Raw genomic sequence first — 12,158 nt, forward strand, 5'->3', positions numbered from 1 at the left:
CTCTGGGAATTATCCATTCAAGTACGCACTTATTTTGGGCTCCCCATGTGCTCTACTCGGGGTTCGGAGTAAACAAAACCGACCTAAAAATAATTTTGATTGATAGAAAGGGGGCATTTTCTTTATCCAAGGGGGTGAGACAGGCTGAAGATGGGTCTCTACTCCCTCGCAAGACCATGGAGGGCGTCGGGGTGTCACCCCAGCTGTGAAAAAGGGACCCAGGACCCGCAGATGCTGGCGAGGAACAGGGGTGCCGAGCACGAGTCGGCTTTCCACCACGCCCTGGGGTCTCCAGCACTGAAGCGTTCAGTACCATGCAGTGCAGCGGGGAGCGGGGAGCGGGGAGCGGGGAGCCGCGAGCGGGTCCCGCTGGGCGGGGCCGAGCTGCGCGCGACCCTCGGCGCGCTCAGGGAGGCTCAGACAGGGGTGGCCTCTCTGGCCCCCGCTCCCGCGGGCTCTATGACACCGCACTGGCTCGCGGGACGGGGAGGGGTCGGGTGAGGGGGAGGAGAGAGCCCCACGCTATGCGACTCGCGGTGACCCCTACGCGGACTCTCTCGCGAGAATTCGAAGTACCGCGCCTGCGTGCTGCAGTAGCGCCTGGTGGCGGTGGCAGTTTGCTCGCGGGTGTGTGAAGGGAGACAGTGTGGAGGCCACAGGGTACTAGCCACGATGAGCAGCACCTTAGCTAAGATCGCGGAGATAGAAGCCGAGGTAATGGACGCAGCTGGCGGTTCACTCTTAGTCTGAGCATTCCTTCTTTGGTGGCGTCGCTCCTTCCTGTTCTCCCTTGAGCCGCGTCAGGACCGGGCCTAGATCCCGCGACTTCTCTCAGCGAGGCCCGTGTTCCGACTACCCTCCGCCACGACTTGGAGTCCCCGACTCTCCTCAGTCAAGGTCCCCTTTCCTCTCGTCCCGCGCCTACGCTCTCGGACTCCCCTTTGCCCGGGCCCGCGTTCCGCACCCCTGCACCTTAGGCCCTTGGTCCGTTCCCCCTCCCAGTGTTTGGCTCCTGTTCTGATGTTGTTTCTTTCCGTTTTTCTTCTTTTTCTGTGAGCAACACTGAATCCTGTCCCTTATTCCATCTCTGACTTGGTCAGATACTTCAGGGTCTTTCCTCATCATCCTTCGCTCTGTCCCCCTTATTCCCCCTTTTCCCAGTGTCTACCCTAATGACCCCCGATTCAGAGTATTTGCTCCCGGTAATCGGATCTGGAAGTAAAATGACACCTGTGTGGGAGCAGTTTATTCCGCCTGGATAGTGTGTGATTCCATTGCCTGCGGCCCTCAGAGCGCTTTACTACTAGGAAAATGGTGCCCTAGTGTTAGATGGGTCCAAACAGCTACAAATAGTAGAAAAGGAACCCGCAGATGGGTTTTAGTCTAGTCTGGGGGCACTAATTGGAATGACCTTAATCGTCTCTCCTCTTTGGGCTTTGCTTTGTAGTGAGGGAAATGAGCTGGATGGGGGAGATAATGGACTTTTACTCTTTTAAAGCCTGTAAACTGGGTATGCTAACATTAGTAGGACTTGGGGAAAAAAATTATTCTCTCAAAGCTGGGGGAAGCGTTCACTGCTTCTAGTTTATGGCTGTGATTCCTTCCTTTTAGATGGCTCGGACTCAAAAGAACAAGGCCACAGCACACCACCTAGGGCTGCTTAAGGCTCGTCTTGCTAAGCTTCGTCGAGAACTCATTACTCCAAAGGGTGGTGGTGGTGGAGGTCCAGGAGAAGGTTTGTGTTCTTCTTCAATATATATATTTTTTGGTATAATTTTTGTCAAAATAGTACATACATGTGGTTTAAAAATAACTAAAGATGGCCCAGTGCAGTGGCTCAACGCCTGCAATCCTAGCACGCTGGGAGGCTGAGATAGGAGGATCACTTGAGTCCAGGAGTTCAAGACCAGCCTGATCAACATAGACCCCCATTTCAAAAAAAAAAAAAAAACTTTTTTAAAAACAGAAAAATAACTAAAGATGTTCTACTAAAGTAGATTTGTATTTTCTAAGTATGAATTCTTGAAATGTGTTTATTTTTATTCTGCCGGTTTCAGAGGCAAATGGATATTGTCTAAGTGTACTGTAGTTTTATTTATATCCTGCACTGATACAAAATGGATTGATATGTGCTGGGCGCAGTGGCTCACCCTTGTAATTCCAGCACTTTGGGAGGCTGAGGCGGGAGGATTGCTTGAGGCCAGGAGTTCGGAACCAGCAAAGCCCTGTCTCTACGGGCTTACAAATGACGGGTCCCCATAGGTATGAAAGAAGATGTCCAAAAAAAAAAAAAAAAAAGGCTGGGTGCGGTGGCTCACGCCTGTAATCCCAGCACTTTGGGAGGCCAAGGTGGTGGATCACGAGGTCAGGAGTTCAAGACCAGCTTGGCCAACATGGTCAAACCCCATCTCTACCAAAAATACAAAAATTAGCTGGGCATGGTGGCGCATGCCTATGCCTGTAATCCCAGCTATTTGGGAGGCTGAGGCAGGAGAATTGCTTGAATCGGGACCCAGGAGGCGGAGGTAGCAGTGAGTGAGATTGTGCCACTGCACTCCAGCCTGGGCTACAGAGCTAGACTCTGTCTCAAAAAAAAAAAAAAAAAAGTATCCTAGCATGGTGGTGCGTGTTTGTGGTCTCAGCTACTTGGGAGGCTGAGTTGGGAGGACTGCTTGAACCCAGGAGGTTGAGGCTGCAGTGAGTTGTGATGGCACCACTGCACTTCATCCTGGGTGATAGAGCGATATCTCATTTTAAGAAAACCAAAGTAGGGCCAGGCGTGGTGGCTCACTCCTGTAATCCCAGCACTTCAGGAGGCCAAGGTGGGCGGATCACAGGTCAGGAGTTCGAGACCAGCCTGACCAACATGGTGAAACCCCATCTCTGCTAAAAATACAAAAATTAGCTGGGCATGGTAGCACACACCTGTAATCCCAGTTACTTAGGAGGCTGCGGCAGGAGAATCGCTTGAACCTGGGAGGTGGAGGTTGCAGTGAGCGGAGATCATGCCACCGTACCCCAGCCTGGGTGACAGAGCTAGACTCTGTCTCAAAAAAAAGAGAAAAAACAAAACCGAAGTAGACTTATATTGGCTTACAGAAATATGTAAATCTATATCATCAACAAGATTAAAAATAAGTAAGAAAATTGATGCAAAGGGAAAATGTAGGAAAAATAAGTCGAAGCCAAGAGAGATAAGATTTAGGATTAAAAAGAATGGTGTAAGATCTGTGCACCTGGTAGAGAAGGGCCACAGATTTGACTCTGAACTTGTTGGCAGCCATTGTAAAAAAAAAGATAACCCAGTCAGTCATACAATTTACAGAATTTGAAAGACAAAAAAAAACAAAACTCTTTTTAATTAATTAATTTGTTTATTTTAGTTATAAAAGGGCGGCTCCTCCATAGGCAGAGCAGGGCTACACCATAGGTAGAGTAGCTAACAACCCTATTTTTGGATCATTTTTCATACATGTATTTGGGCTGTACCTTTTTTTTTTTTTTTTTTCGAGACAGGGTCTTGCTCTGTTGCCCAGGCTGGAGTACAGTGGTGTGATCACAGCTCACTGCAGCCTCAACCTCCTGGGCTCAAGTGATCCTCCCACCTCAGCCTCTGAAGTAGCTGAGACCTACAGGCGTATGCCACCATGCCTGGCTAATTTTTGTATTTTTTGTAGAGACAGGGTTTTGCCATGTTGCTCAGGCTTGACCTGAATTCTTGGGCTCAAGAGATCTTCCTGCCTCAGCCTCTGGAATAGCAAGGACTATAGATGTGTGCCGCTGTCCCTGACTTTTTTGAATACAGTTTTTTTATATCAAACACTGTATTGAATTTGTGAATTGCTGTGCCCTGAAGTTTTGTGTGCTTTAGTTCTTCTTTAAAGGTAAACCATAAAAAGTTTGAGAAATCGTGCCTAGAGGGATAGGCAGTAAAAATATGAAAGAAGTTATAATATGAGTCTTAACACTCCTGGGGATAACTCTCCTCTTTTTGGTATTCATTGATGTTTTAGGTTTTGATGTGGCCAAGACAGGTGATGCTCGAATTGGATTTGTTGGTTTTCCATCTGTGGGGAAGTCGACACTGCTTAGTAACCTGGCAGGGGTATATTCTGAGGTGGCAGCCTATGAATTCACTACTCTGACCACTGTGCCTGGTGTCATCAGATACAAAGGTGCCAAGATCCAGGTGAGTCAAGCGTGCAGACTAAGGAAGGAAATAAATCTATTCTTCATTTAGGAAGAACTTTATTGGGAGCTCACTGTATGCCAGGCCTGATCTTTGAACTACCAGGCACTTACTACCTGGTAGGGGAAATAGAGCAGTACAATAATAAAATGGGATAGTGCATGTGAAAATGCAGAGAAAGGGCCGGGCGCAGTGGCCCACGCCTGTAATCCCAGCACTTTGGGAGGCCAAGGCGGGCAGATCACCTGAGGTCGGGAGTTCGAGACCAGCCTGGCCAACATGGAGAAACCCCGTCTCTACTAAAAATACAAAATTAGCCAGGCATAGTGGCACATGCCTGTAATCCCAGCAACTCGGGAGGCTGAGGCAGGAGAATCGCTTGAACTACTTTTTCACCTGAGGGTGGGGGCTGGGACTACAGGTGAGCACCACCATGCCCAGCTAATTTTTTGTGTTTTTAGTAGAAATGGGGTTTCACCATGCTGTTCAGGCTGATCTCGAACTCCTGACCTTGTGATCCGCCCGCGTTGGCCTCCCAAAGTGCGGGATTACAGATCTGAGCCACCGCGCCCGGCCCCCTGGTTGTATTTTTAATGGCCTTTTTTCCAGCTGGTCAGGTGCCCATGCAGAGACACATGTCCCTTTCTGGGATCCCGTGTCCAAATGTATATAAAAAGAATAAAGCAGTGTGGACATATCTGGACCATGGCTTGATTCTAGCTGGTTTCAGAGTCTTGTTGAGAGTCACAGCTTTGGCAGCTCAATAAAATAACTTTTTTTTTTTTTTGTAGGATGCTATTGACACCTCTCTCAGGACTTTTGAGTATTTCAAAATAGAGAGTTGCTTAACTTCTCTCCTTCTCTTTCCCAGAAAACCTTCATTCATTTCAGTCTTTTCTGACCTTAGAGTCCCCCAACTTTTTTTTTTTGCATTCTCTTTCCTCCCTTTGTCCTCTGCCTCTGTTTTTCATCCTCTTTTGGCTTTCTCCGGAAACTAAGTTATGTAAGCACACTAGTAGGTATCCTTAATCTTTTTTTTTTTTTTTTTTGAGACGGAGTTTCTATCTCCCAGGCTAGAATAGAGTGGTGCAATCTCGGCTCACTGCAACCTCCGCCTCCTGGGATCCAGCGATTCTCCTGCTTCAGCCTCCCGAGTAAGCTGGGACTACAGGCATGCACCCCCACGCCTGGCTAATTTTTGTGTTTTTTTGTAGAGACGGGTTTTCACCATATTGGCCAGGCTGGTCTCGAACTCCTGACCTCGTGATCCTCCTGCCTCAGCCTCCCAAAAGTGCTGGGATTATAGGCGTGAGCCACCGCGCCTGGCCTCGCCTGCTTTAACTTCTAAAGGCATTGGAGTTTGAAGTAGTTTAACATTCAGTTCCTTAAAATTCTGTAATTCCATGTTTTTTTTTGTTTGTTTGTTTTGAGACAGCGTCTTGCTCTGTCTCCCAGGCTAGAGTGCAGTGGCATGATCTAGGCTCGCTGCAACCACCGCCTCCTGGGTTCAAGCAATTCTCCTGCCTCAGTCTCCTGAGTAGCTGGGATTTCAGCCACACACCACCACACCCGGCTAATTTTTTTGTATTTTTAGTAGAGACGGAGTTTCACCATGTTTGCCAGGCTGGTTTTGAACTCCTGACCTCAAGTGATCTGCCCACCTCGGCCTCCCAAGATGCTAGATTACAGGCGTGAGCCACTGCACCTGGCCCCATGATTTAAATAAATATATTTTTCTTAGGTTTTGGTTGGTTGTAACATGAAATTCGGATATATAAAGCATTGATTTTTTATTGAATGTTGCTTATTAGGCATTGACTGTTTTATTGAATGTTGTTATTGAATGTTGAATTATTAGTTGCTACATTTAAATTCTTCAGTCTAACTTTTAAAATATTTCCCTCTGAAGAAAAGCTAAATTTAGGTTGCCTTTACTTTTGTAGAGGCCTTAATAAATTTTCTTCTTTTTTTTTTTGAGACAGAGTCTTGCCGTGTCGCCCAGGCTGGAGTGCAGTGGCGTGATTCGGCTCACTGCAACCTCTGCCTCCAAGATTTAAGTGATTCTTCTACCTCAGCGTCCCAAGTAGCTGGGACTACATGCGTATGCCACCACCCCTGGCTAATTTTTGTATTTTCAGTAGAGACAGGGTTTCACCATATTGGCTAGGCTGGTCTTGAACTCCTGACCTCGTGATCCACATGCCTCGGCCTCTCAAAGTGCTGGGATTATAGGCTTGAGCCACCGTGCCTGGCTGGGCCTTAATAAATTTTCTGCCTGTGTTCAGCTGCTGCAGTTAGAAAGCCCTTGCACTTTTTCCCTCAGTTTATTTATTCTCTCTTTCAGGTGATCTTTTTGATGTTATAGTCATATTCCAGTTTTGAACAGTTTTAGATTATTCATGTAGATTATCCTTTTGAGTTCTTGCTAACATCAGTTAGGCTCATACTGTTGGGCATGTGTGTGTGGGGGGGGTTTATTTATTTTTTTATTTGGGACGGAGTCTTACTCTGTTGCCCAGGCTGGAGTGCAGTGGTGCGATCTTGGCTCACTACAATCTCCGCCTCCCGGGTTCAAGCGATTCTCCTGTCTCAGCCTCCCAAGTAGCTGGGATTACAGGTGCCCACCACTACGCCCAGCTAATTTTTGTATTTTTAGTAGAGACAGGGTTTCACCATGTTGATCAGGCTAGTCTCAAACTCCTAACCTCAGGTGATCCACCTGCCTCGGCCTCCCAAAGTGCTGGGATTATAGGCGTGAGCCACCATGCCTGGCCGTTTCTTTTTTCTTTTTTTTTGAGACAAAGTCTCACTATGTTGCCCAAGATGGAGTGCAGTGGCACAATCTCGGCTCACTCCAACTTCCACCTCCCGGCTTCAAGTGATTCTCCTGCCTCAGCCTCCTGAGTAGCTGGGACTATAGGTACGTGCCACCATGCCCGACTAATTTTTGTATTTTTAGTAGAGACGGAGTTTCACTATGTTGGCCAGGCTGGTCTTGAACTCCTGACCTCATGATCCACCCGCCTCGACCTCCCAAAATGTTGGGATTACAGGTGTGAGCCAACGCGCTTGGCCACTTACGTGCTTTTTGTTACTGTAGATTAGTTTACATGTTAAGAACTTTATATAAACAAAAACCACATATAAATATAAATGTACTTTCTTTTCCATAGGCTTCTTTCATTCTGCATAATTTTGCATTCATGTTGGTGAGCTTTTAATTCTCTCTCGTGGTCTTTTTTTCTCTCATTTTGTATAAACTTTCTGAGCTTGGCCAACATGTTGAAACCCTGTCTCTACTAAAAATACAAAAATTAGCCAGGCATCTCTAATACCAGCTCCTAGGGAGGTTGAGGCAGGAGAACTGCTTGAACCTGGGAGGCAGAGGGTGCAGTGAGCCGAGATCGTGTCACTGCACTCCAGCCTGGACGACAGAATGAGACCCTGTCTTGAAAAAAAAAAAAAAAAAAGGTGCAAACATAGTACAAAGAGTTCTCATATCACTTGCCTGCTTCTCCTGTTGTTAACATGTTATATAACTATAGAAAAATTATCAGAGATAGATGAACATTTCTGCAACACTATTCACTAAACTACAGATCTTATTTTAATTTTTTACCTGTTTTTTCCACCAGTATCCTTTTTCTCTTCTAAAATTTTTATCTAGGATCATCCCATGTTGCATTTAGCTATTTCTGTCTATTTATCTGCCATCTGCGGTAGTCTCTGTCTTATCTTTTGTGACCTTGTCACTCTCAAAGAGTAATGATCAGTTATTTTGTATAATGTCCCTCAATTTGGGTTTCTCTGATGTTTTCTCTTGGTTAGACTGAGGTATTAGGTATTTTGGCAAGAATACCACAGAAATGATACTGTCTTTCTCAGCGCCTCCTACCATGGGGTTCATATTGTCAGTATGTCTTATTGGTGATATTGTCCTCCATCAGTTGGTTATGGTTGTGTCTGTAGGGTTTCTCTAAAGTTACCTTTTTTTGGACAGTTAATATATATTTTAATAATATAATTATACTTCAAGAAGATGCAAATCCTGTTTTTCCTCAGACTTTTGCCTGCTCATTTTAGCATCCATCTGTGGGTCTTGTCTGTAACAGTTATTATTGTACTTCTTGCCTCATGGTAATTCTCCCTCGCTCTGTCACCCAGGCTGAGTGCAGTGGCATGGGCACGATCATGGCTCACTGCAGCCTCGACCTCCTGGGTTCAAGTGATCCTCCCACCGTAGCCTTCCAAGTAGCTGGGACTATAGGCATGCACTACCATGCCTGACTAATTTTTTATTTTTTTGTAGAGACAGAGTCTCAATATGTTGCCCAGGCTGTTCTCGAACTCCTGCACACAAGCAATCTACCTGCCTCAGCCTCCTGAGGTGCTGGGGTTATAGGCATGAGCCACTGTCATGGGCCTGAGTATGTTTTTTTGTTTATTTTTATTTTTTATTTTCATTTTTCTTTTTTTTTTTTTTTGAGTAGGTTCTTGAATGGATAAGTTGAACTGTCTCGCACCTCCTAAATCAGTTTTCATTGTGGTTTATTTAATGCAAAGTATATTTCTGTAATTTCTTATATTCTTAGAGCAAAGCATATCTGATATAAATTATGTTTTGGCCAGGGGTGGTGGTTCAAGCCTATAATCCCAGCACTTTGGGAGGCCGAGGTGAGCGGATCACCTGAGGTCAGGAGATCGAGACCAGCTTGGCCAACATGGTGAAACCCTGTCTCTACTAAAAATACACAAAAAAAATTAGTGGGGCATGGTGGCGGGCACCTGTAATCCCAGCTACTCGGGAGGCTGAGGCAGGAGAATTACTTGAACCCGGAACGCAGAGGTTGCAGTGAGCCGAGATCACAGCACCGCACTCCAGCCTGGGTGATGGAGCGAGACTCCCCTTTTTTTCCTTTTTTTTTGAGATAAGAGTCTTGCTCCATCACCCAGGCTGGAGTGCAGTGGTGTGATCTCAGCTCACTGCAACCTCTGCCTCCCGAGTTCAAACAATTCTCCTGCCTCAGCCTCCCGAGGAGCTGGGATTACAGGTGCCCGCCACTACGCCCCACTAATTTTTTTCTGTATTTTTAGTAGAGAGAGGGTTTCACCATGTTGGCCAAGCTGGTCTCGATCTCCTGACCTCAGGTGATCTGCTCACCTCGGCCTCCCAAAGTACTAGGATTACAGGCTTGAGCCACCACGCCCGGCTGAGAATCCCTATTAAAAAACAAGGCCGGACACTGTGGTTTATGCCTGTAATCCCAGCACTTTGGGAGACTGATGCGGGCAGATCACTTGAGGTCAGGAGTTTGAGACCAGCCTGGCCAACATGCTGAAACCTTGTCTCTACTAAAAATACATTAAAAAATTGGTGGGGCATGGTGGCGAGCACCTGTAATCCCAGCTGCTCAGGAGGCTGAGGCACGAGAATCACTTGAACCTGGGAGGCGGACATTGCAGTGAACCAAGATTGCGCCACTGCACTTCAGTCTGGGCGATAGAGCGAGAAACTCATTCTCAAAAACAACAACAAAAAAGGATAGTTTAAGTGATGTTTTAATAAGCTGCATCTCTGTTTTCAGTTCATTTATGTGTATAATTCAGTATTGGCCATACAGTAGACCCTTGGTATTTTTAGATTTTATATTTGTTTTAACTGTTTTGACTGATTCTTAAGGGCAGTCAAATTAATAGTTTGTAATTTTGAGGAGATGTAAATTTGAATCACATGTGCTGTGGGGTTGGTTTTTTTTTCAATCACATCATTAGGTACACTGACTTCTGTGAAGTTTTACGTTACTGCATTTCCTGGGTAGTTGAGCAGTCATTTTTATCTTTTTAAAATCTTTTAAAATTTATTTATTTATTTTTATTATTTTTTGAGACGGAGTCTTACTCCGTCCAGGCTGGCATAATCTCGGCTCACTGCAACCTTCGCCTCTCGGGTTCAAGCCATTCTTGTGCCTCAGCCTCCAGAGTAGCTGGGATTACAGGTGTGTGCCACCATACTCGGCTAATTTTTGTATTTTTTGTAGAGACGGGGTTTCACCATGTTGGCCAGGATGGTCTCGAACTCCTGAGCTCAAGCGATCTGCCTGCTTCGGCCTCTGGGAAGGTGCGGTGGAATTATAGGTGTGAGTTACTTGGCCCAGCCTGAGCAGTCATTTTTTACTGGTGACACACATCAGAGTCACTTGTAAAGCCTTTTGAAGTACAGATCCATATCTGAACCCTAGTTTGGCCCTTCAAATCAGAATCTGCAGGGATGGGTTTCAGCTCTCCACATTTTAAAAGTTTTTCCAGGTGATTCGGTTGTGCCTGCTTAAGAACGGCTACAAAAATTTTTGTGAGTTGGGGATTTGCAGAAATCTCAATATGTATCATATGTAAATATCAAGATTCAGCTGATACCTGCTGTAAAGAATTTATATGGAGGCTCAGCCTTCTGAAAAGTGGGGGAACACTGAAAAATGTTAATGTAGAATTGGCCGGGCATGGTGGCCTGTAATCCTAGTACTTCGGGAGGCTGAGGTGGGTGGATTGCCTGAGCTCAGGAGTTCGAGACCAGCCTGGGCAACACGTTGAAACCCTGTCTCTACTAAAATACAAAAAATTAGTCGGGTGTGGTGGCGTGTGCCCTGTAGTCCCAGCTACTCTGGAGGCTGAGACAGGAGAATTGCTAGAACCTGGGAGGCAGAGGTTGCAGTGAGCCGAGATGGCGCCACTACATTCCAGCCTGGGTGGCAGAGTGAGACTCCGTCTTTTAAAAACAAACAAACAAAAAATAATGTAGAATAATGGATTTTGGCTAGAAAACATGGGTTATAACCTATTAGGATTATGACTTTGGACAAGTCACTTACCCGCTGTGAACTTCAGCTAGTATCCTTATCTCACAGGGTTGTTAGGCATTTTCAATGAGGTAAAGTACATAAAAAGCCCGGCCTAGGTGCGGTGGCTCACGCCTGTAATCCCAGCACTTTGGGAGGTCGAGGCGGGCAGATCACGAGTTCAGGAGTTTGAGACCAGCCTGGCCAATATGATGAAACCCCGTCCCTACTAAAAACACAGAAATTAGCTGGGCGTGGTGGCATGCACCTGTAGTCCCAGCTACTCGGGAGTTTGAGGCAGAAGAATTGTTTGAACCCGGGAGGTGGAGGTTTCAGTGAGCAGAAGTGGCACCACTGCACTCCAGCTGGGCGACAGAGTGAGACTCCTCTCCCAAAACAAACAAACAAACAAAAAACGCCTGTAGGCTGGCATCTCCCAAAACTAACAGACAAACAAAAAACGCCTATAGGCTGGGCGTGGTGGCTCACGCCTGTAATTCCAGCACTTTGGGAGGCTGAGGCCGGCGGATCACCTGAGGTCAGGAGTTTGAGACCAGCCTGGCCGACATGGTGAAACCCCCATCTGTACTAAAAATATAAAAAAGTTTGCCAGCGTGGTAGCGGGTGCCTGTAATCCCAGCTACTTGGGAGGCTGAGGCAGGAGAATCCCTTGAACCCGAGAGGCAGAGGTTGCAGTGAGCCGAGATTGTGCCATTGTACTCCAGCCTGGGCAAAAAGCACGAAACTCCATCTCCAAAAAAAAAAAAAAAAAGCCTGTAGCTGACATTTAGTAGATGCTTATTAAAAGTAATATTCACACACTCACTTATAAGGAAGATTGGATTTGGGTCTGATAAATTATAGGTACTTGAGAAATAAATTAATTGTTTGATATTTTCAAATTTATGACTAGTTTTTTCTTTCATCCTCTTCCCCCATTCTTAATCTTGCAGCTCCTGGATCTCCCAGGTATCATTGAAGGTGCCAAGGATGGGAAAGGTAGAGGTCGTCAAGTCATTGCAGGTGAGTGGTCAAGTGCCACCATCCTGGGATACCATTCCCTTCTCTGGTACTATTCCTTTAGTCAGGGACTACTAGGCTTGGAGATTATACCACAGTGAAGGGCATAGTTTCAC

The 12,158-nt window shown here is 46.1% G+C and overlaps 1 protein-coding gene across 1 annotated transcript in view; it reads left to right on the plus strand.

Annotated features, from left to right (window-relative positions):
* The first annotated feature begins 418 nt into the window (after positions 1-418).
* Positions 419-12,158, plus strand: part of DRG1 (developmentally regulated GTP binding protein 1) — a 34,457-nt gene continuing 22,717 nt past the window's right edge. Inside the window, exons 1-4 of the mRNA XM_054470431.2 lie at positions 419-714; positions 1,612-1,735; positions 4,014-4,189; positions 11,976-12,045. Of these exons, the coding sequence (XP_054326406.1) occupies positions 673-714; positions 1,612-1,735; positions 4,014-4,189; positions 11,976-12,045 (412 nt within the window). The 5' untranslated portion in view covers positions 419-672. The remainder of the gene's footprint in view (positions 715-1,611; positions 1,736-4,013; positions 4,190-11,975; positions 12,046-12,158) is intronic.

Source organism: Pongo pygmaeus, chromosome 23 (genome assembly GCF_028885625.2).
Source record: "Pongo pygmaeus isolate AG05252 chromosome 23, NHGRI_mPonPyg2-v2.0_pri, whole genome shotgun sequence".
NCBI classification, from domain to species: Eukaryota; Metazoa; Chordata; class Mammalia; order Primates; family Hominidae; genus Pongo; species Pongo pygmaeus.